We start from the raw sequence: 19,936 nt of genomic DNA on the forward strand, positions 1-19,936 counted from the left end.
ATAAATGGCCTATCTGGTGATGAATTGTATTTTAATTAATTAAATTTCAACTGGAGGATTTATTTTAAACATTTTAAAGCATTTAAATTTTTCAAGTCTAGCAATAAAGTACTGACTATTATAACCTTGCCGGTTTTAGAAGCCGCTACAGAAAGATCCTTGTTTCTTTCTAACTACAGCAAAACACGGCCTTGTGTAATAAATATCAAATTTCATCAAATGATCTCTAAACTTTGTGATATTCTCCCATGCTGTCAAATGACAGATTTGAATTTTGATGACGGAAAGAAAAAGGTTAGACACAGAAAAAGAGGGAATAGGCTGAATAATTATAAATTAAAGCTAGTAAAAATAAATTAAAGTTAAGGAAACTGTATATTTGATTATTAAGTGTCATAGTAAATATAGACTATTATTTACTAAATAGTCCGATTGTCCAGAGAACAACGTGTCCTAGGTTAGGCCGTTCTTGAAACATGTTAATATTGTTGGAATAACATGACTGAAAGGAAAATGTGCAAATTCTACAATTTGAACGTGCCCGAGCGACGGTCTGGTGAGGCCCAGGGAATAGCGCAGAACCACGGCAACAACGAAGATGATGATAGGAATCCCGACGATCCGTTGGTTCCTTACGTGCCGCCGCACGAACACAAGCTGGAATATAGCTACTGGATGTGGTTTTCAAGGCGGCCCGCCCGAGATCTTACCACAACACCCACTGGTTACGGCCAGGTCTGTTTACTTTGCTTTATCAGCAGCATATTGTAGTATTTTTTCGTCCTTCGTAAATTATCACTACCATGATGCGTTTCACGACCAATTTCACTCAATACACTAGTCTATATGCGTAACTTTATCTTGATAATTTTCAGAAAGTAGAAGTTTACTTTTGAAAATTGAGTTTTATTGTTTTGTATAAATATTTTTTAAACAATGTTTACTAAAATCTGTTCTTATTTGAAAACCACTTTAATTTGGAAAGATTTAATAAGAATACTTAATTTTCATCTTTCATTTACAGCTACAATTGAATGTAAACATATATTCTTTAGTAATTAAACTAGAATAATGTTAAGTGTGTGATACAAGCACTATTGAAGACATACAGTGCTTGAGAAAGGGGTTTTCAAATAGTCTTCAAGATTGTGTCTTTTTAAACTTATGACTGACACAGACTTTTTTCAAGAGTAAAGTATGTTAGTGCTATCTGTATAATGAGGCCCAAGTATTCAAATTTTTTTTTCTAAAATCTATATTGAAATTAAGTCAACTTGAGCGATAAAAGGTATCTAGTTATGTAGGGTATTTTTTTAAATTATTACAGGCGTTACGTTTGGTGGGTCGGGTGGGCAGTGTGGAACAATGGTGGGGTCTATATACACATCTGGCTAGACCTTCAGAGTTACCTCCACTCTCTGACCTTCATCTTTTTAAGTTGGGTATTAAGCCAATGTGGGAAGATCCGGCCAATGTTAATGGAGGGAAGTGGGTATGTAATCAACTATTAAGTTTAATGACACACATGATAATTAAACTTGCTAAGCTTTATTTCACATACACAATTAGACTAAAAATAAGTATATATTAAATTTCAGTTCGAAGTACAGGATTTTTCTAAATTTCATTAATATTTATAATCTTGGATAAGCTACAGAGAGTCCATTGGGTAGTTACTGTAATTACTTTCATTGAAAAGAGGTCAAGCTTACTAAGTTAAAGGTAGCCATTTTATAATGTAACTTCTGTCTATGGATGATCACCCACCTTGTAGGGCCGAGCCTTACGCACCTCTGTATTATGGGAAAAAGATTATTGAGCGACACTAATAGGTTCTTGTCTAATTTGGTGAGGCAGGGAGAGCTAGTAGTGAAAGGGTTACAATTAGTGAAGATGAGCTGTGCCCTTAAAAATTTAAGAACTCAAACTTAATCAGGATGTCGTTGTTCAGAGACTATATAAATTTTTTCAAAATAGTTCCAAAGATAATAATATTAATAATCAATAAAATTATATCCCCTCCATTACTACTTAACTAAATAAGTTAAAAAAAAATCTACTGAGGCAAAGTGTGAGAGTACATATTTTCTAAAAATGGTTTTCATATGTTTAAGGTGGTCAGATTACGTAAAACACAGACGGGTCGTGCATGGGAAGACTTATGTATGGCAATGCTGGGCGAACAATTTATGGTTGGACCAGAGCTGTGCGGTGTGGTACTCTCAGTACGATTTCAGGTAAGCTTTTAAAACAATCAGCTTGAACAATATTGTAAGGGTTATTTATTATTTCACAATCTTGTTGGGTGGAAAAAGAATATATGGAAATCTAATTGGATATTTTGAATGATTCAGACTTACATCATTTTATATTGCAAAGAAAAGCTTGTTAGTATTTAAAAATATATTATAATAATATTGTTTAAAATAAGATATTATGGGCTTTAAATGTTGTTTTCATATTTATATTACAGAAAACGCAGTTAAGTCTTTCATTGTCTGAAGTATTTCACATCATTGTACTAATATAAGAAAAAACAAGATTTGATCAGAGTTGATTTTGTTTTGCTCAGTGATAAATTTATACTGTTCTATATATATAAGATATAAGTTAAGTTTTACTGGTGGTAAGGACCTCTTGAGTCCGCACGGGTAGGTACCACCCTGCCTATTTCTGCCGTGAAGCAGTAATGCGTTTCGGTTTGAAGGGTCTGGCAGCTCTTGTAACCATACTTGAGACCTTAGAAATTATATCTTTAGGTGGGTGGCGCATTTACGTTGTAGATGTCTATGGGCTCCAGTAACCACTTAACACTTGTTTTAGGACGACCACCTGGCGGTGTGGCATCGGACGGCGTCGGACACGGCGGCGGCGCATCGCGTGCGGGACGCCCTGCGCCGCATCCTGCAGCTGCCCGCGTCCGTGCCCATCGAGTACAAGGCGCACGGAGACTGCCTGCGCGCCACGGCCTCGCGGGCCCCGGACCACGAGCACAGCGAGCCCCCGCCCCGCTCGTAGCGCTCCGCCCCCCTCGCCACTCGTGTGTTCGGTACTCTAGTGCCTCCGGTGACCGCGCGACCGACGCCCGCGCGCTCTCGTCTCTGACCTGATATTCTGTTTGCCTCTATTTTGAATTTGTGACGATTTTATTCTAATGATTTGCTCCTTCATAAAATTTGACCGCCAGTATTCGGCGACACGTGCCGCGCGAGGGGACGCCCGTCGCTCCGATGCCGTGTGCGAACTCGCCTATTTTAACATGTTCGACTGTGAAATTGAGTGAGATTACGAATTTAAAGATTAATATGCAGTAATCCTGACCGCGAGACTCGCGTCGGTGTCGTCGGGAGCCGTTGTACATAATAATATAGTGAAATATTGAGTGCAGACGTTTGTTGCAAGGCTCTCGTGAGTATTGCGCCCCGTACACCTGTAACAGATTTGTACAGTTAATTTTTAAATTTCCCTCAAATGTGCAAACAAACAAACAAAAGCAATGATAAATAAAGAATCAGAACTTTTGTATACATTGAATTTTTGTTTTCTTCCTCACTTCCTCTTCCGTGTCGTTCGTGTTCCTAAAAATATGTAAACGTAAATAAAAATCAACTTTTTATCTATAAAATATATTTTAATTTGTTAAATTTCAACAGACATCCATGTTTATTGATTAAAAAATAAATGATAGTTACATCTATATAACACATACCTATTACATTACCCGGAGAACACAACTCACATAACGTGATACGTCGTATTATTCTAATAAAAGAAATTCTGCGCTACAAGTCTAAAAATTTCAACTAACATTTACTCAAATAACTAATACGTTTTTAAATTAACCATTGAGTTGCGAACACACCCGACAAAAGTTTGTAAATAAAAATCTTTACTGGCAATGAAAAATTAACAAATTTCCGAATCGATGCTATTTGCAAATGTAATGAAATTAACACTAGTACTTAATAACTTCTTACATCTACTTATAATTTATTTTACGTATATATTGCAGTGTGTTCACAACCCGATAAATTACAAACTAATATTTACATTTGGCAACATTGCTTAGTCTATGCGTACGGTGATATGCTGGAGGCATCAGTTCCCTTCACTGAAGTTAGAGATAAAAAAATAAAAAATCATACCATACATTTATCATATCTTGTTTTTTCATTTTCATATAATGTAGTTAAAAATGACTTGCATTGTATTTTCAAAAAGTATTCATAACAATAACGAGTAAATGAAAAAAATTAAGACATTTTTTGTGGGTAGTTATATGTTCAATGAAAGTGATTTATTGTGGTCAATTCACACGATACATAATATTCACAAAACAAGAGATCATAATTTTCCATTTTCGTTAGGTATAACTTAATGATGTTCTCAGAAAATTTAGAACTTTCGATTTTAGTCTTTGGATTATGCTTTACAGAATGAATATACGAGAAAAGTGGCGGTGGTTCCAATTAGAAGGCACAGAGTTTACTGACCAACCCAGCTCTGAATAGCCACCTTGGGGCATGAGGTTTAAGTCGCAATTCCATTTTGTAAGCACCTTGTCACACTTTTTACTGGTGGTAGAACCTCTTGTGAGTCGTCCGCGTGGGTCGGTATCACCGCCCTGCCTATTTCTGCCGTGAAGCAGTAATGCGTTTCGGTTCGAAGGGTGGGGGGGCAGCCGTTGTAACTATACTGAGACCTTAGAACTTACATCTCAAGGTGGGTGGCGCATTTACGTTGTAGATATCTATGGGCTCCAGTAACCACTTAACATCAGGTAGGCTGTGAGCTCGTCCAACCATATAAGCATTTAAAAAACAAACTTAAAACCGGAACGCCATTTATTTATTTATTTTATGGCTTGGTATATATTGGTAATTTCTGAAAAGCACATAAATATATAAAGCCCATAATGTCCTTCATACATTCTTTACTTTAGTTAAAGCAGTGGCCATACTCAGTATCGATAATTTAATTATTAAGTTTTTTTTTAATCGCTTGTAGGGTTGTACGAGCTCATAACCCACCTGGTGTTAAGTGGTAACCGGAGCCCATAGACATCTACAGCGTAAATGCCACCACCCACCTTGAGACATGAGTTCTAAAGTCACTTTTAACAGTACAACGGCTGCCCCGCCTTTCAAACCGAAACGTATTACTGCTTCACGGCAGAAATAGGCAGGGTGATGGTACCTACCCGTGCGGACTCACAAGACGTCCTACCACCAGTATACCACAGTATGATACGAAGTTCTTCATACACACGCATTTCTTTAGAATAAATTGGTATCGTCTGCTGAATAAGAATGTCAACATAAAGAGGTCGGTGCGAGTTCATTAAGGGCATTATCCTTTAAGCTACACCTATACGTTCGAATGCTTAACCTTTATCATTAAAATCCGTTGTTCGTAGTGTCTCAACTATTAAATTGGAAACAATTGCTATTTGATAGATAGAAATTAAACATACAATCGATCTTGAGGAACACAATCCAAAAAATCCAAATCTACTAGACAAACAATAAGATAAAGATAATAAGTCAGAGTATCTGTATAAGAATCTAACGAAAATAGTTATTGCCTCCAGAGAAAGGGGGGCGCAGATAGGCTGATAAATAAACATTAGACATTCAGTGTTAGGTTACGCTGGCATAGTCATCCAAGGCTATCAGCTATGATAAGAAGAAAAAAAAACACATTCAGCGCTACCATGTGCTATTGGAAACTATTGGAATCCACTATCACTATTGGAAACACGTGAGAACGAGATAGTAACACTCGTGAAGTAACAAAGTACCTATACTAATACTTGAACTGAAAGTTGGTATTAAGATCATAAAGTTTATCCAGTACGTCAAGCACGAAAGTCTATCGAATTCGTAATGTAGATGTATCGATACCAAAACGGATCATTATATTAGACCAGCTGACCCGACAGACTTGGCCTACATGTAATACACAAAAATTTATTCAGGTCGATCCAACCTTTTTTTTCCCTGCCTAAGCTGATGAGTCTTGAGAGATCATATCAGCGTAACCGGGCGAGTAGGTGAGCTCACGGGGCTCAAACCTGACGTTGTTGCTAACACGAACCCTACCAAGAGCAGTGCTTCGCAGAATCTACCTCCGAATCGGAAACGCGACCCACTGAGAAGATCCGGCGACAAACTCAGTGGGCTGTGTCTGTGGGTTCATTTACTCGCCGAGCCCTTCGTCACAAGCGACGGGTTCGACGAGAACAATGACCGGTGCTTGGTGTACCTAAAAGCACCGTTAGTGGATCGGGAGGATCCAAAATGACGTGTTTTGGGCGACGTCGACTGTTTACAATTCGGTTCACAGGATCGGGAATGTAGTTACCGGCGGCCACGATGAGAGGGATCCAGCTGTTTATTTGCAGTATAGATAAATAATCTAGATATCGACTGCAGCGCCATCTGACGGGCTGATTTGTGAATCTAAACCAACCAAGGCGTTACTCAAACGCATACAAAAAATTTATTCAAATCGGTCCAGCCCTTTACGAGGAGATCAGTGCCATACATACGTACAGTAGAATTATATAAAGATGGTAGTACTCGATAGCCAGCCTTGGAGGTTTACGTACCCTATGTCAAAACATTTTTTGTGCTCTCGATTATAAGTTTCGAGTTTCGAGAATGAGGCGATTCGATTTTGAAACCAAAGTAATTAAATTCATTCGTGCTGGTGAATTTTTTTTTTTTATGGCATCTCTCTGTGCCTATTGCCACAGACAAAGGTAAGGAAACGGAGTAGTAAAGGAAAAGAATATTACATCGGACGAAATTTACATTGGATAAAGAATAGGATCAGCAGGATAAAAAACTATCTCTAATACAAAAACTGGTGAAATTAATTCTTTTTACGGACGGTAGACGGGGCGCTGTTTAAATCCTATACGTTTTTCTCGACAGCGATACGAATACTTTTCTGATAGTCATTCGTGCTCGCCCCTCAGTTCTGAATCTTCGAGGCTCGTATTGAGAGACACGCGCAAGATACCGCTTTTTACCGCTTTAATCAAATCCCCTAAAACTAACTTCAGCGAAGCGACCATTAAAACAAATACGTTACAATTCCCCACGCTGATATACTTTATTATTAACGCTACACATAAATCACATTTCTTTTCATTCTCCGTGATATACTCCGCGGTAGGGCGCGACCACGTATAAAACATTTAAAAAAAAAACACGTCGTCTTTAACATTCAGTTTAGTCTGAACTAGAAACACCTGTTTTTCTTTTAAAGTAATAAATCAAATCTGTCAAAATAAGCTGTGACTCAACACAGCGCTTGGCTTTTGAGTGCTTCCATTTAAAATTGAATACTATCTTTAAAGACAGACGACTCATTTTTGAATGCTCATCACAAGTATAGGCGTATTGGTCAAATAGATATTTTTTTAAATATCAATTGTTAATTTGACGTTTTCAATGTTACCCACATATAATAGAGATACAGAATTTATATATAAACTAAATATATAGGTTTATTAGGTACATTTAGAATTTTCAATCATATGAGGGTTTTTAAAATTCTAACTTAAACATAATTGTACCACAATGTTAGAGGGATGTTCCGAAATTAAAGTATCTAAGGAGGAGAAATCTGAGGAGAGTATAAAGCGCTAGGCAGTGGCTTGGCTCTGTCCCTGGCATTGCTGAAGTCCATGGGCGACGGTAACGACTCACCATCAGGTGGGCCGTGTGCTTGTCTGCCTACAAGGGCAATAAAAAAAAAAAAAACGGCAGTAAATGGAGACGAAACGATTTCATTTACTATAATCTACTTGTCGTTTTTGTGTTTTCATTCAAACCGCAATACAATATAAAGCACGTTTGACTGAGAACATGGTTCCACAACAAAAAAACTTTTATAATTAGTCTTTTCATTATTGTAATGACATCAGCAAACAAAACACATTTGATTCAAGAAAAGTTGTTCAAAGTTTTTTTTTATTATTCATATTGAAAAAATCATGCATGTCCGTCACCATGATAACAGATGCATTCAAAAATGTAACCGCCATTAGATGTTTAATGTTTTATTCTTCTATTATGCATAAAAACTCCAAATCCAATCACCACCAGGTACGTGATAGCGATATAACCATGTCTCTGTCTTTCATTGATTGCATCAAGCGAGAACGAAACGCAGCCTACATAACAGATTAAATTAATTACAACTATAGATTATATTAAGCGTGGTCGAGCCCGAATCATAATAAAACAAAGTCCAAATAAAAAATAATAATAGACAATTTAGTTTGTGGATCGGACTTGTTTTGATAAAAAAAAAAAACTTAAAGCTGAAATTAAATTGTTTATGGCACGTTTCTGTACGCCACTTAAACTAGGTACAGACACTGATATATTATTTATTACAAATAATGTAATATACATCTCCATAACATGATTTTTTTTAAAGAAATTATTTATTAGGGAGATGTATGTCACTTGAAGATTTTTACTAGTCATTACATACATTCATCAAATCGTTTTTTCGTCCTAGAAACTAAAGAAAGTTAAATGGGTTGATAAATTTTAAGTTGCCATTATTATTTTTACAAACTCAATGTTATTCGAGTTTAAAAGATCAGTTCGCTGGCTCAACTTTTAAATGCCAAGCGATTTGAAGATGCATTATGGAATCTCCTCAATCATAGAAAAACTTTTTTTTATTTATTACATTCGCAAAGAATTAAATGCAACAGCATCATATTAAGGGATGAATGGCTTTTTGGTTTACGACATTTTTGCAACTTTACAGAATAGCCATTTACACCACCCCAGTATTCGAGCTGTGCTGTTATTATTATTCAAATAACAAAATAATATTTTTTTAATTGCCTAATAACTCTGAACAAGCATTTTAAACTAATAAGTTCAAGTCATTAAACGTATTTTTAGAGTCACTCTAAATAATTTCTTTTCAAAATATGTTTATGGGGTTCATATATATTTGTCATTGTGTAACACAGAATTTAGTACCATACTTCTTTACATATAATCAAGAAACTAAAAACAGTGTAAGGCCCGACATTCAAGTTGTTATTCAAAATCGGTTAAAGCATACATATTGAGGGGTGAAAGATTATTTAACTATGACTAATTGTATAAGCAACCTTTTTGTAACTATACAGGAGAGCCATTTTAAGTTTAAAATTTGTAAAAAAAAATCATTACAAAAAACTTCTTCAGCTATTTTAATGGGGTAAGCTTAATTGAAATTCAATCAACGGACCTTTAATTACAAAGTTAAATGTTGAGTATTAATCGAAATGTCGCTTAAACCAAATAGACTTTCACCCCTCTATATATTACATATCTTACAAGCAGTTTCAAATATCAATTAGAAATTTAAAGTAACTGCTGGTTGCGTAAAGTTAATTTAAAGTAGATAACTACTTTGAATTAACCTTACTTAATCAAATTCAAAGTTTTACAAAGATTAAAAAGTGTTGGATACATTAATGAGACCCAATAAAAAAAAACAGGAAATACAGAAAAAAAAACCGTGTAAAGCTTAAAACATACATACTATTAGGAAATAATGATTACGTTATCAATTTTCAATATTATTTGTAAAAAACAAATATAAATTGAGTGTCAGAGAACTAAAACTACAAAGTAATTATTTTGTAAATTTACTACTAATTTAAAAAAAAAGACATCAAATAATAGCAACCCTAGAATGGGATTAAAAAAAAACATTCAAAATAAATGATTTATATAAAAATATATAGTACAAAAATTGAATATGTATAACTTTATCACTAAAATGTATAAAATATATTTGGAAGCTGAATACTTTAACCATTTCATACAAAAATTATGCCTAAAGATTTCGAATTACAAAATAACGACAGGAATAAGAAAATATATTATAGCGCATCGAAAAAAGTTACCACAACAATACTTCTCATTAAATACTAATGCCCGTATCTTTACACGTTTCGTAAAATAGTCCTCCACTCTTAACTCATCCGATGATGCTCGAGAATTCCCTCCAAACTTACTCGAGTTTGGTATTTTTAGTCGACCATTACAATATTCCTAACTGTCCTCGAGTGAGGTAATATTTTTGATCAAGCTAGCATCAAACCCATAGAGTTCTGTAGTCTATGGTCATTGTTTAATGTCAAAGTCAAGCTGCCGCTGTCTGTTTGACACTAGATGAACTTGTTTGATGTTTTAGTTGCTGAGTTATTCGTAAATATGTCTGTGTGCGGTAAATCTGAAAGTGTATTATTTATTTTCTAACCTATTATTATTTTAGATTTCGGATCCGGCTTTGTATTTTTATTCGCCGCTTTTGTGTGATTTTGGTTGCATCGTGTTGTTGAAGTGCTTTTCCACAACCACCAGTTTATTATTATATAAATAAAACTTATAATCGCATTGACTTTATTTATCAGGTAGTAAGCAAAATATGTCTCTTATGTAGGTAAATAAAATAAAGAGTTTCAAATGTCTAACCTCGAACTATTTACTTTATTAATAAATATTATCAAACTTAAATTATCAAAATATGCGGGAATCATGCACAGATCCAGGCCATTGCACAACAATATCATATATTTCCATTTGCGGTCCACATACTATTTGGACATTGATAGAAAACCAGCCTTGAGGAACGTTCGAGGTACGTCGCGACGTACCTTGACTTGACAGTTCGGTCACTTCACTCCGGTTAGGAAATTTTTCCAAGGACGTTTGAGTGGAGTTTATTTTTACGACTAATCATACCAAAACGCGCGTTGGAGGTTGAGTCGAGTCGAGTTAAGCTCGTGTAAACGACTAAAGATACGGGTGTAAAGTTTTTATTCATATTTCGGGATATTTGAGGATTTGAGAAATTGCGAATCGTCTTTACTGTGATAATCGATTCGATCTTTGGTTCCTAATGTTTATGGAATAAAAATTCTGCACTTATTTCTGGTTCACTTTCCCAGCTATATGTTCGAATGTTACTACTGCCTGATATCAGTAGACTGTTAGGCGTTTAGTACTATTCAAGTGACTATCGCATTATAGGTGTTATGCATAGAATTTTTTTATTGGCTGCTCTTATTTCGGTCTACACAACTAAATGCTTTATGTTAAAAGAGTTTCTCATTGATATTGATAAAAATTCGACAATGTATTGTTTTCTTATTGAATAGGACAGATAGTCTGTGCGTGTATCCATGTTAGCGCACTTACTCACACGTGACGTCAGGAGGGGGGCGCGGGGGTGCGGCGGGCGCGGGGTCAGCAGGGCGGGGGGTGGAGGAGCAGCGGCGCGCTGTCCGAGCACGGGGCGCGCTGGGCGGCCACGCGCTCCAGCACGCACGACGCAGACAGCCGCGCCTCCGCGTCGTGGTCCCAGCACTCCTCCATGGTGTCGCACAGCACTGACATGCCCTGCGCGTATCGTTTCATTACAAAAACTTTTTTTAAACATTTTTTTAAGGGATTTTATGACCTGGTAACTAAGACCTTTAAGTCATGTATTATTTTTATTTATATTCTTATTTTTATGAAAAACTAGCTGTACCTGTCCGCTTCGCTGGGCATTTAAAATTAACATTATTATTTCTCACCCCCACAAACATTCTCATCATTAACGCCCCCGCAACTGGTGTCCCCTACACCAGTTGCGGGGGCGTTAATATGCCACACTCATATAAATATTAGCCTATCCATTAAGTACATGTATTTTTTTCATAGATACCAAGTTTCAAGTCAATCGGATGCATGGTTCAGTAGTTATAACGGAACATCCGTAAAAACCACTGTAGATTTATATATTTTTTTATTTTTTATTGCTTAGATGGGTGGACGAGTTCACAGCCAACCTGGTGTTAAGTGGTTACTGGAGCCCATAGACATCTACAACGTAAATGCGCCGCCCACCTTGAGATATAAGTTCTAAGGTCTCAGTATAGTTACAACGGCTACCCCACCCTTCGAACCGAAACGCATTACTGCTTCACGGCGGAAATAGGCGGGGTGGTGGTACCTACCCGGCGGACTCCCAAGGGGTCCTACCACTAGTGATAGTATAGAAGTATAGACTAGATGATAATATGGAGTGAAATGAAGATGATTAATTTGAGACATTAATCAACTGGAATGAAATAAATTAAATGAGATGATATGGGATGAAATATAACCTCAGTAAAATTGTGGTCATTTACTGAGATTTTTTTCAGTTAGCTTTTTGGAGGATCCCGAGAAGTAACGTCCATTAATTAACATTATTATTTCTCACCCCCACAAACATTCTCATCATTAACGCCCCCGCAACTGGTGTAGGGGGCGTTAATATGCCACACTCATATAAATATTAGCCTATCCATTAAGTACATGTATTTTTTTCATAGATACCAAGTTTCAAGTCAATCGGATGCATGGTTCAGTAGTTATAACGGAACATCCGTAAAAAACAATGTAGATTTATATATTAGTATATATATATATATATTTTTTATTGCTTAGATGGGTGGACGAGTTCACAGCCCACCTGGTGCTAAGTAGTTACTGGAGCCCATAGACATCTACAACGTAAATGCGCCGCCCACCTTGAGATATAAGTTCTAAGGTCTCAATATAGTTACAACGGCTATCCCACCCTTCGAACCGAAACGCATTACTGCTTCACGGCGGAAATAGGCGGGGTGGTGGTACCTACCCCTGCGGACTCCCAAGGGGTCCCACCACTAGTGATAGTATAGAAGTATAGACTAGTATAGATGATAATATGGAGTGAAATGAAGATGATTAATTTGAGACATTAATCAACTGGAATGAAATTAAATTAAATGAGATGATATGGGATGAAATATAACCTCAGTAAAATTGTGGTCATTTACTGAGATTTTTTTCAGTTAGTTTTTAGGAGGATCCCGAGAAGTTACGTCCAGCGGCTTTGTTTCATAATTTTCCACATTTGTGCACTTTCACAGATATTAAACAGTTAATACACTACCGTTATTACACATTTAAACCTGATGAAACACTAAATAGACAAAATAAAACAAATCGCACAACTTCATTCTTCGCGTTCCCGCCAAAAAGTCCCGTTACAATAACTAGTGGTCTCCACCGGGAGACCACTAGTTATTGTATTGATTGTATTGATTTACCTAGTACGACCAATCTCTACCACCGGGTAGAGATTGGTCGTACTAGGTAAATCAGATACTAGGTCCACCTGTTCCTAATCTTAAGAAATACCTAATCTAAATACCTAATCCACATAATCTTCCTAGTCTCATTCACAACCAATACTTTACTTAGCAAGCAATCTCAATCTGCCTATTACCAATCTCAAGTTCTGTTAGGATTTATTTAGTGTGATCATTGGATCATTATTTGAATTATTAAGGTTAGGCATTTAGGGATTGTGAGATACGTTGCAACGTGTAAGTGAGTGAGATAGCGCAGGAACAGGTGGGAGCGGATGCTGAACATTCGATTTTATGTTTTAAGAATACGAAGATTAGGTGAAACAGGTGGATTATAAAAATTGACATAATGGGATTAGGTGCAGCCTAAGCTCGTAAAATACCTAATACTCGGGTCTGTTCTAATAAATCGAAAAACTTCATCGATTTCTTTTTTATTGCTTTCATGGGTGGACGATCTCACAGCCCAGCCGGTGTTAAATGGTTACTGGAGCCCATAGACATCTACAACGCAAATGCGCCACCCACCTTGAGATATAAGTTCTAAGGTCTCAGTATAGTTACAACGGCTTAAGCTTTAATAATTAGTTTAAATTACCGGGTGGTCTCTCCAGTGCTGCGGTATGTGCGGACGGAGTTTCCTTTGAACGACCGCTTCCTGCATCTCCTCGAGGCTCGGATGAGATCCGACTTCTTCTTCCAACGGCAAACGGTACTGGGACGTATCGTCTGCGCCTACGTCACTGCATCTGTTCCGAGATACCACTTTTTAATACACATTTTTGAAATCTTAATAAAAATCTCACCGGTAGACCGTCTGATATTGCTAATCTCTTCTTGGTTTTGATTAGTAAATAGAAATTAAAAGTTTGAAAGTGGATTAATAAGACCCTACGTTAATGAACACTAATTAAACTTGCAACCGCTTTGTTACACTTTATATATACATACATATCTTTTGTTAGAATAAAGACCCCTCCCTCCATTATTTGTTTTATTGCTTAGATGGGTAGATAAGCTCATGACCTATTTGCTGTTAAGTGGGGGCTGTCCGCGCGGGTAGGTACCACCACCCTGTCTATTTCTGCCGTGAAGCAGTAATGCGTTTCGGTTTGAAGAGTGGGGCAGCCGTTTAACTATACTTGAGACCTTAGAACTTATATCTCAAGGTGTGTGGCGCATTTACGTTGTATATGTCTATGGGCTCCAGTAACCACTTAAAACCAGGTGGGCTGTGAGCTCGTCCACCCATCTAAGCAATAAAAAAAAGGGGTTACCGCAGCCCATAGACATCTACAACGTAAATGCCGCCATCTACCTTGAGATATAAGTTCTAAGGTCTCAGTTTTTACAGTACAACAGCTGCCCCACCCTTGAAACCGAAACGCATTACTGCTTCACGGCAGAAATAGGCAGGCTGGTGGTACCTACCCGTACGGAGTCCCAAAAGGTCCTACCACCAGTAAAAACTATTATTAAACTAGTATTAAAAAACTATTGCACAAAAAAAATTTAGGAAACAGTATTTTAATGGTTTTTTAATTTTCAATTAGCCATTTCATGAGTTTAAATCATCAACCGAAGCGGTTACAAATGCATTTTCGAATCAAATACATGTTTCACAAAATATCACAGGCTATATACCTCGAAGCTATTTCCCATAGCACTAGCGCGCACGCGTACATGTCAATCCTCAAGAAGGCGTCTTTAGTGAAGTTGATAGCCCCGTCCAGGACCTCCGGAGCCATGTACCGTCTTGTTCCGACCTGGCCGTGAGCATCCCCACAGCCTCTTGCCGGCACGAATATCAGAGCTAGGCCGAAATCAGCGATGCACGCGCTCAAATCCGCTTTCAACAGTACGTTCTTGGATTTAAAGTCCCTGTGCGCTATTGCGGGTTTGCCACCGCCTTCTTCGTGTAGGTGGGACAGGCCCCGAGCTACGCAAGCTGCTATACGCCACGCTTTAGCCCAAGTTAGCGTGTTAGCTTTCAGGTAGTCGCACAGTGAGCCCTGAAAATACAACAGGAGTATGATTTGGCCAAATTTTGTAATTTGTACACGCTCTGCCCTACTATAGTAAATACAAAATAAAACAAAACTATCAATGCATTACAGTATTATTAGCAAGTAAAGTAAAAAATGCGTTGGTTCATCTACAGGAAACGTATGATAATGACGGATTATCAAAATTAGAATATTTAAAAAAAAAATACATTTCACAATGCTTGGCATTATCTTATCAGTTCTGTATTTCTCTGTGAAATAATACACAAGATCTATTTACGAATGTAAGGTTATCAGTTTATACGTAAAAACAGCCCACCATCGATCGTCATTAGTAATTAATACGAAAATATTTACCTTCTCATGATAAGCTGTGATGAGCCAATATTCTGCCTGTAGATTATCGCCAGTTTTATCAACGCCGATGTACTGCAAAATGTCGGGATGATCCATCCTGGGCAGTCGGAACACCTCTTGCTCGGCTAACCACGACTGCTTGTCCTGTAGGGGAAACACTTTAACCGCCACGTCCTTTTGTCCTAGTCTCGCTCGCCAAACCGCTCCAAATCTCCCGCGGGCTCTCACTTCACAGAGCGCCACCTGAGTGACTAACACGCCGGATTCATTTTCCATACCGCCGCCCGCCGACGGAGGCCTGGACAGAGAATTCTCGCCGCTGGCTAGTTCAGCAAAAGAGCTGCCTTTACGTTTCCTGTATAACAGGTAGCATCCGACTAACACAGCGAATAGCAGGAACAACGGTGTCAGCGTGTACGCAATGACGTCCGGCATTGCAGCGGGAATTGGGGAGGCGACAGTACTGTGTTCTTTGGGATTATCTGTTTGTGTCATAAATGATTTCGGATTGGGGAACGTAAGATTTTTGTTGCACATGTCTCCTTCGCAACAGCAGTGTAGAAGTGGCAGTAGCGTATTGTGGAGGGTGCAGTTAGATGCTCTGTCTTTACACGAGACTGTATCGACGAAACATCCTTTAACTTTAGGATATGCGGTGTACATTTCGTTATCAAACTGCCACAATACAAAGCAGTGTACACTTTTTTCCGCTTCGAATGGATGGCATTCCTCTATAATTGTTTCAGGTACGCATGAAGAGTTCGTTGCTGGATTACAGCTAGGAGTGGAGCTATTGTAGAATTCGCAGTATCTGGTGGTTACTCCGCCTTCTTTCGGCCTCGGTGGGAGGTTTTCTTGTGATGGCGGAGCTGCTAGTGTTATTGCATGCATACCTAGAAAACACGAACATTCATGAAGGCTTTCATTCCTCACTCCACCTTGTGACGTGTTGACGACATTAGGACGTCGCTAGAGTAATAACATAAAGCTTATTAGTTTGGTTGGACAATAAAGTAATGATAGCATTGTGTGACGACCATTAGTTTGATATTGTAAAATAAAACGCCAGTGGCCTTTTTATGTTCAGGTTTTAGACAAAACTCGAACATGATGGTATTTATTACTTAAAAAGATTCAGATCAAACCATGAAACTCAAAATGCATCATAATTCAGTGCAAGGTTAATTGATTTTTGCAATAAAACTTGAACTATATTTGACGAAAGAATTAACTTTAGTAAATTGACAAGTTTTAAAAATTATGCCCTAAAATATATACGCAATTACATTTGTATTTTCATAATCACATAGATTTCATTGGGTTACTTTACTTAACTTGGTATTCATTATAATTTTGACAACTGAGTCATCTGTGACTGAAAACTGTAGAGTATTTGAAATGTCGAAAATAATATAATGGCTGTTAAAAATGCGAGATTACATGGCAAAAGTAATTTAAAGTAGACATAAGTCTATGAAAACGAAAAAAAAAACTAAAAGAAATATATATTTTTTTGTTGTAAATAAAATATCTATATCTAATATAAAAACCTTTCTTGGGTAGTGTTTCAAATTAATGGTTAACTGACAGATAGCATAACGCGAGAAGGAGCTCGAAACTGTTTTATTTGGTTACCTTTTTGTAATTTTTTATTTAAAATTCTATAAGTTACTTTAAAAGCAAATAAGACCACAAATACAAAATAAGTAACAGCTATAAAAAAAAGACTAGGTTGTACTGTTTGTTTGTTGAAGTATAATGATTTATTTATAACCAGTGGTAGAGATAACGTGTTTTGATATTCAACAAGTATGTTTTGATGGCATTTAGGTTGAAATAATAAATTTGAATTTCGTAATTGTTTGGTTTATAAATTACATCATATTACTAATAACCATTTAATGGTTCCATCCACTTTCCAGGTTCATCACCATATTGATGACAACATACTAATACCACAATATCCTAAAGTAATAGGTCATAAATATCTCTTTTATGTAATTACGAAATGAAGGTAAACCTTGAATCACGGAAAGCAGGAGATTTTCTCTACGAATCTGACTAATTGGTTCCTCTTTTGGATGATAAGGAAAGTAAATTTTACTGATTTTTTTTCATTTCCATGTCTAGTTAAATCAGTACAAATGATTGAACTGTAAAATCTAAGTCACTTATTTTTTCTTAGAAATTGTAGGTGGTAGTAGTGAATAATTCGTATTTAATAATCCCTCTTCTTCTCTGGAGGCGCTGACATAGCCCAGTCTGTTACCACCCTCGACCGGGTATCAGTAAACGGACTCCCCAGTGTTGAAAAAAATAGTAAGTATTAAACTAAACAATTTGATAACATTATTTTTATCATAGTTTCATTTAATCTTGTTTGCTTGTAAGGGTGAACAAGCTCATGGCATATCTTATCTTAAGTGCTAACTGGAGCCCTTATCCATCACAACACCCACATACACATAGCATGCATGAACACATCCACCCACCTTTTGACAAGTGGTTGAATCAAATCAAACTTTATTAGCTAAAACACGGTTTACAAAGTTGTTGATAGTTATTTTATAGAACATCGTGTTTCCACCAGGTTGGTGTGCAAATATTATTCAAATTAATTTAAATTAATTGCAGTCAGTTAATATATTAATTAATTAAAATATCAAACAATAAAATAAACTAATTGAATAAGAATTAGTTATTTATGTCATAAAAAGAAAACAAATAACAGCAAGAAGCGAATTTAAAATTAACATACTTAATGATTTATCATTTAAAAAATTGTTAACTGTATAATAACATTATTAATTGAAGTCTCAATTGTATTTAATAACAACTGTAAAATAAAACACATGACTACTTTGCAGTAGAAATAAATTCCTGAAATACTATTCTCTATAATCCAGGTATTATAATTATCTGAAAATACTTCAAACTGTAAAATAGAAGAATAAATTCCTGATAGATGTCATAAAATTTACACACACACATAATACAGGACAATGAATATAAGTTATATATAAAAACTAATTTTATGAAAATACATACTTATTAGATTGTACATTTTTTCTTTTCAAAAATACTGTTTTAGCTTTGAACATACCTATAAAAATAACTGGGTATTTCAACAAATAACCTGTTTATTGTTTAAACTGTCATGTTTTATGAATTATTTGAGGAACTTGTTTATCTCTAGAAGAAGAGAAAGAAGAGAGTTGCACATGTACCTATAGTATGGAGTTTGGGTGTGTATTATTAACCTGTTGACAACCGTCATTGGAAAGCAATCTTACATTCTCATTAACTCATTTAGAATCTGTCAAATCAAATATTGTTGGTTGCTTAAAACTAAACGTTTCATGGTAAGTTTTAGTGGTTTCAGAACATGATGGATGTAGATGTTGTGAACACAAGATCAGTGAAATATGCATACTTGTTTAGGTATCAGAAACATGTTTGAATGAAGCTCCTTTTGTAGAATAAATGATACGAAATCGGCGTAAATTCTGCTTCTCTCAAATGTTTCGAAATTTGAAATATACAAAAACAAACTTACATCCTTTATTAATTAGATACTCACCAAGCACAAGCAAGATTATGTGTAGGAACTTCATTTTCAGTACCATGGCGTGGTTGAAATCCCGAACTTGATGCGACAAACCAATGTTATTTTTGTACGCGTCCCCGACATGTAATGCCTATTCTATTTATGAAATCACGACATAAGTATGTACACAAAAGAGCAACCCACTTCTGAATACGGTCAGAACTAAAACTAACACTGCAATTAGTACACTATTAAAGTTTTAAAAGAAAAACAAAAACATTTATTAAACTGAATCACTTCATTTAATTACACTGATTTCAATAGTATTTTTTTTAAAAACAAACATCACAATTCTCACATCTATTAGACACTGACACAGATAACACAATTTAGACACTGAATATTATCAAGTGGATTTTTTTAAGGAGATTTTATGATCTGGTAACTGAAACCTTTAAGTCATGTCTTATTTTAATTTATATTATTCATATTTTTAAGTAAAGTGATATTATGGAGTGAAATGAAATGAAGATGATTAATTTGAAACACTAATCAACTGGGATGAAATTAAATGAAATGAATTGAGATGATATGGGATGAAATATAATCTTAGTAAAATGGTGGTCATTTACGAAGATTTTTTCAGTGGACTTTTTGGAGGATCCCGAGAAGTTACGTCCAGCGGCTTTGTTTCATTTTCCCACATTTGTGCACTTTCACAGAAATTAAACAGTTAATAAACTACCATTATTACACATTTAAACCCGAAGAAACACTAAATAGACAAAATAAAACAAATCACACTTCACCTCGCGTTCCCGCCAAAAA

At 36.2% G+C, this 19,936-nt stretch overlaps 2 protein-coding genes across 2 annotated transcripts; one reads left to right on the forward strand and one right to left on the reverse strand.

The window, feature by feature from the left end:
- Positions 1 to 10: 10 nt before the first annotated feature.
- Positions 11 to 3,534, forward strand: eIF4EHP (eukaryotic translation initiation factor 4E homologous protein). The gene is made up of 4 exons (XM_028170392.2): positions 11 to 735; positions 1,328 to 1,492; positions 2,115 to 2,237; positions 2,824 to 3,534. The coding sequence occupies exons 1-4, from the start codon at positions 499 to 501 to the stop codon at positions 3,016 to 3,018; spliced, it is 720 nt and encodes a 239-aa protein (XP_028026193.1). The 5' UTR covers positions 11 to 498; the 3' UTR covers positions 3,019 to 3,534.
- Positions 3,535 to 3,610: 76 nt separating this feature from the next.
- On the reverse strand, positions 3,611 to 19,562 carry LOC114239987 (receptor protein serine/threonine kinase put). The gene is made up of 5 exons (XM_028170434.2): positions 19,142 to 19,562; positions 15,562 to 16,454; positions 14,843 to 15,210; positions 13,797 to 13,947; positions 3,611 to 11,432 (listed from the first exon to the last, which is right to left on the reverse strand). Exons 1-5 carry the CDS (start codon positions 19,185 to 19,187, stop codon positions 11,280 to 11,282), a joined length of 1,611 nt encoding a protein of 536 aa, XP_028026235.2. The 5' UTR covers positions 19,188 to 19,562; the 3' UTR covers positions 3,611 to 11,279.
- Between the last annotated feature and the right edge of the window lie 374 nt (positions 19,563 to 19,936).

The sequence above is a fragment of the Bombyx mandarina genome, chromosome 06 (genome assembly GCF_030267445.1).
Source record: "Bombyx mandarina strain Sakado chromosome 06, ASM3026744v2".
Lineage (NCBI taxonomy): Eukaryota > Metazoa > Arthropoda > Insecta > Lepidoptera > Bombycidae > Bombyx > Bombyx mandarina.

What these genes read in the sequence shown, in the direction of transcription:
- eIF4EHP (XM_028170392.2), top strand. Translation starts at nt 499, where the DNA reads ATGACTGAAAGGAAAATGTGCAAATTCTACAATTTGAACGTGCCCGAG. An exon ending in CACCCACTGGTTACGGCCAG is followed by an intron (nt 736 to 1,327) that starts GTCTGTTTACTT and finishes AAATTATTACAG; the next exon opens with GCGTTACGTTTGGTGGGTCG. An exon ending in TACTCTCAGTACGATTTCAG is followed by an intron (nt 2,238 to 2,823) that starts GTAAGCTTTTAA and finishes CACTTGTTTTAG; the next exon opens with GACGACCACCTGGCGGTGTG.
- LOC114239987 (XM_028170434.2), bottom strand. Translation starts at nt 19,187, where the DNA reads ATGGTACTGAAAATGAAGTTCCTACACATAATCTTGCTTGTGCTTG. An exon ending in CATAATCTTGCTTGTGCTTG is followed by an intron (nt 16,455 to 19,141) that starts GTGAGTATCTAA and finishes CGTGTTTTCTAG; the next exon opens with GTATGCATGCAATAACACTA. An exon ending in CTATGGGAAATAGCTTCGAG is followed by an intron (nt 13,948 to 14,842) that starts GTATATAGCCTG and finishes ATCTCGGAACAG; the next exon opens with ATGCAGTGACGTAGGCGCAG.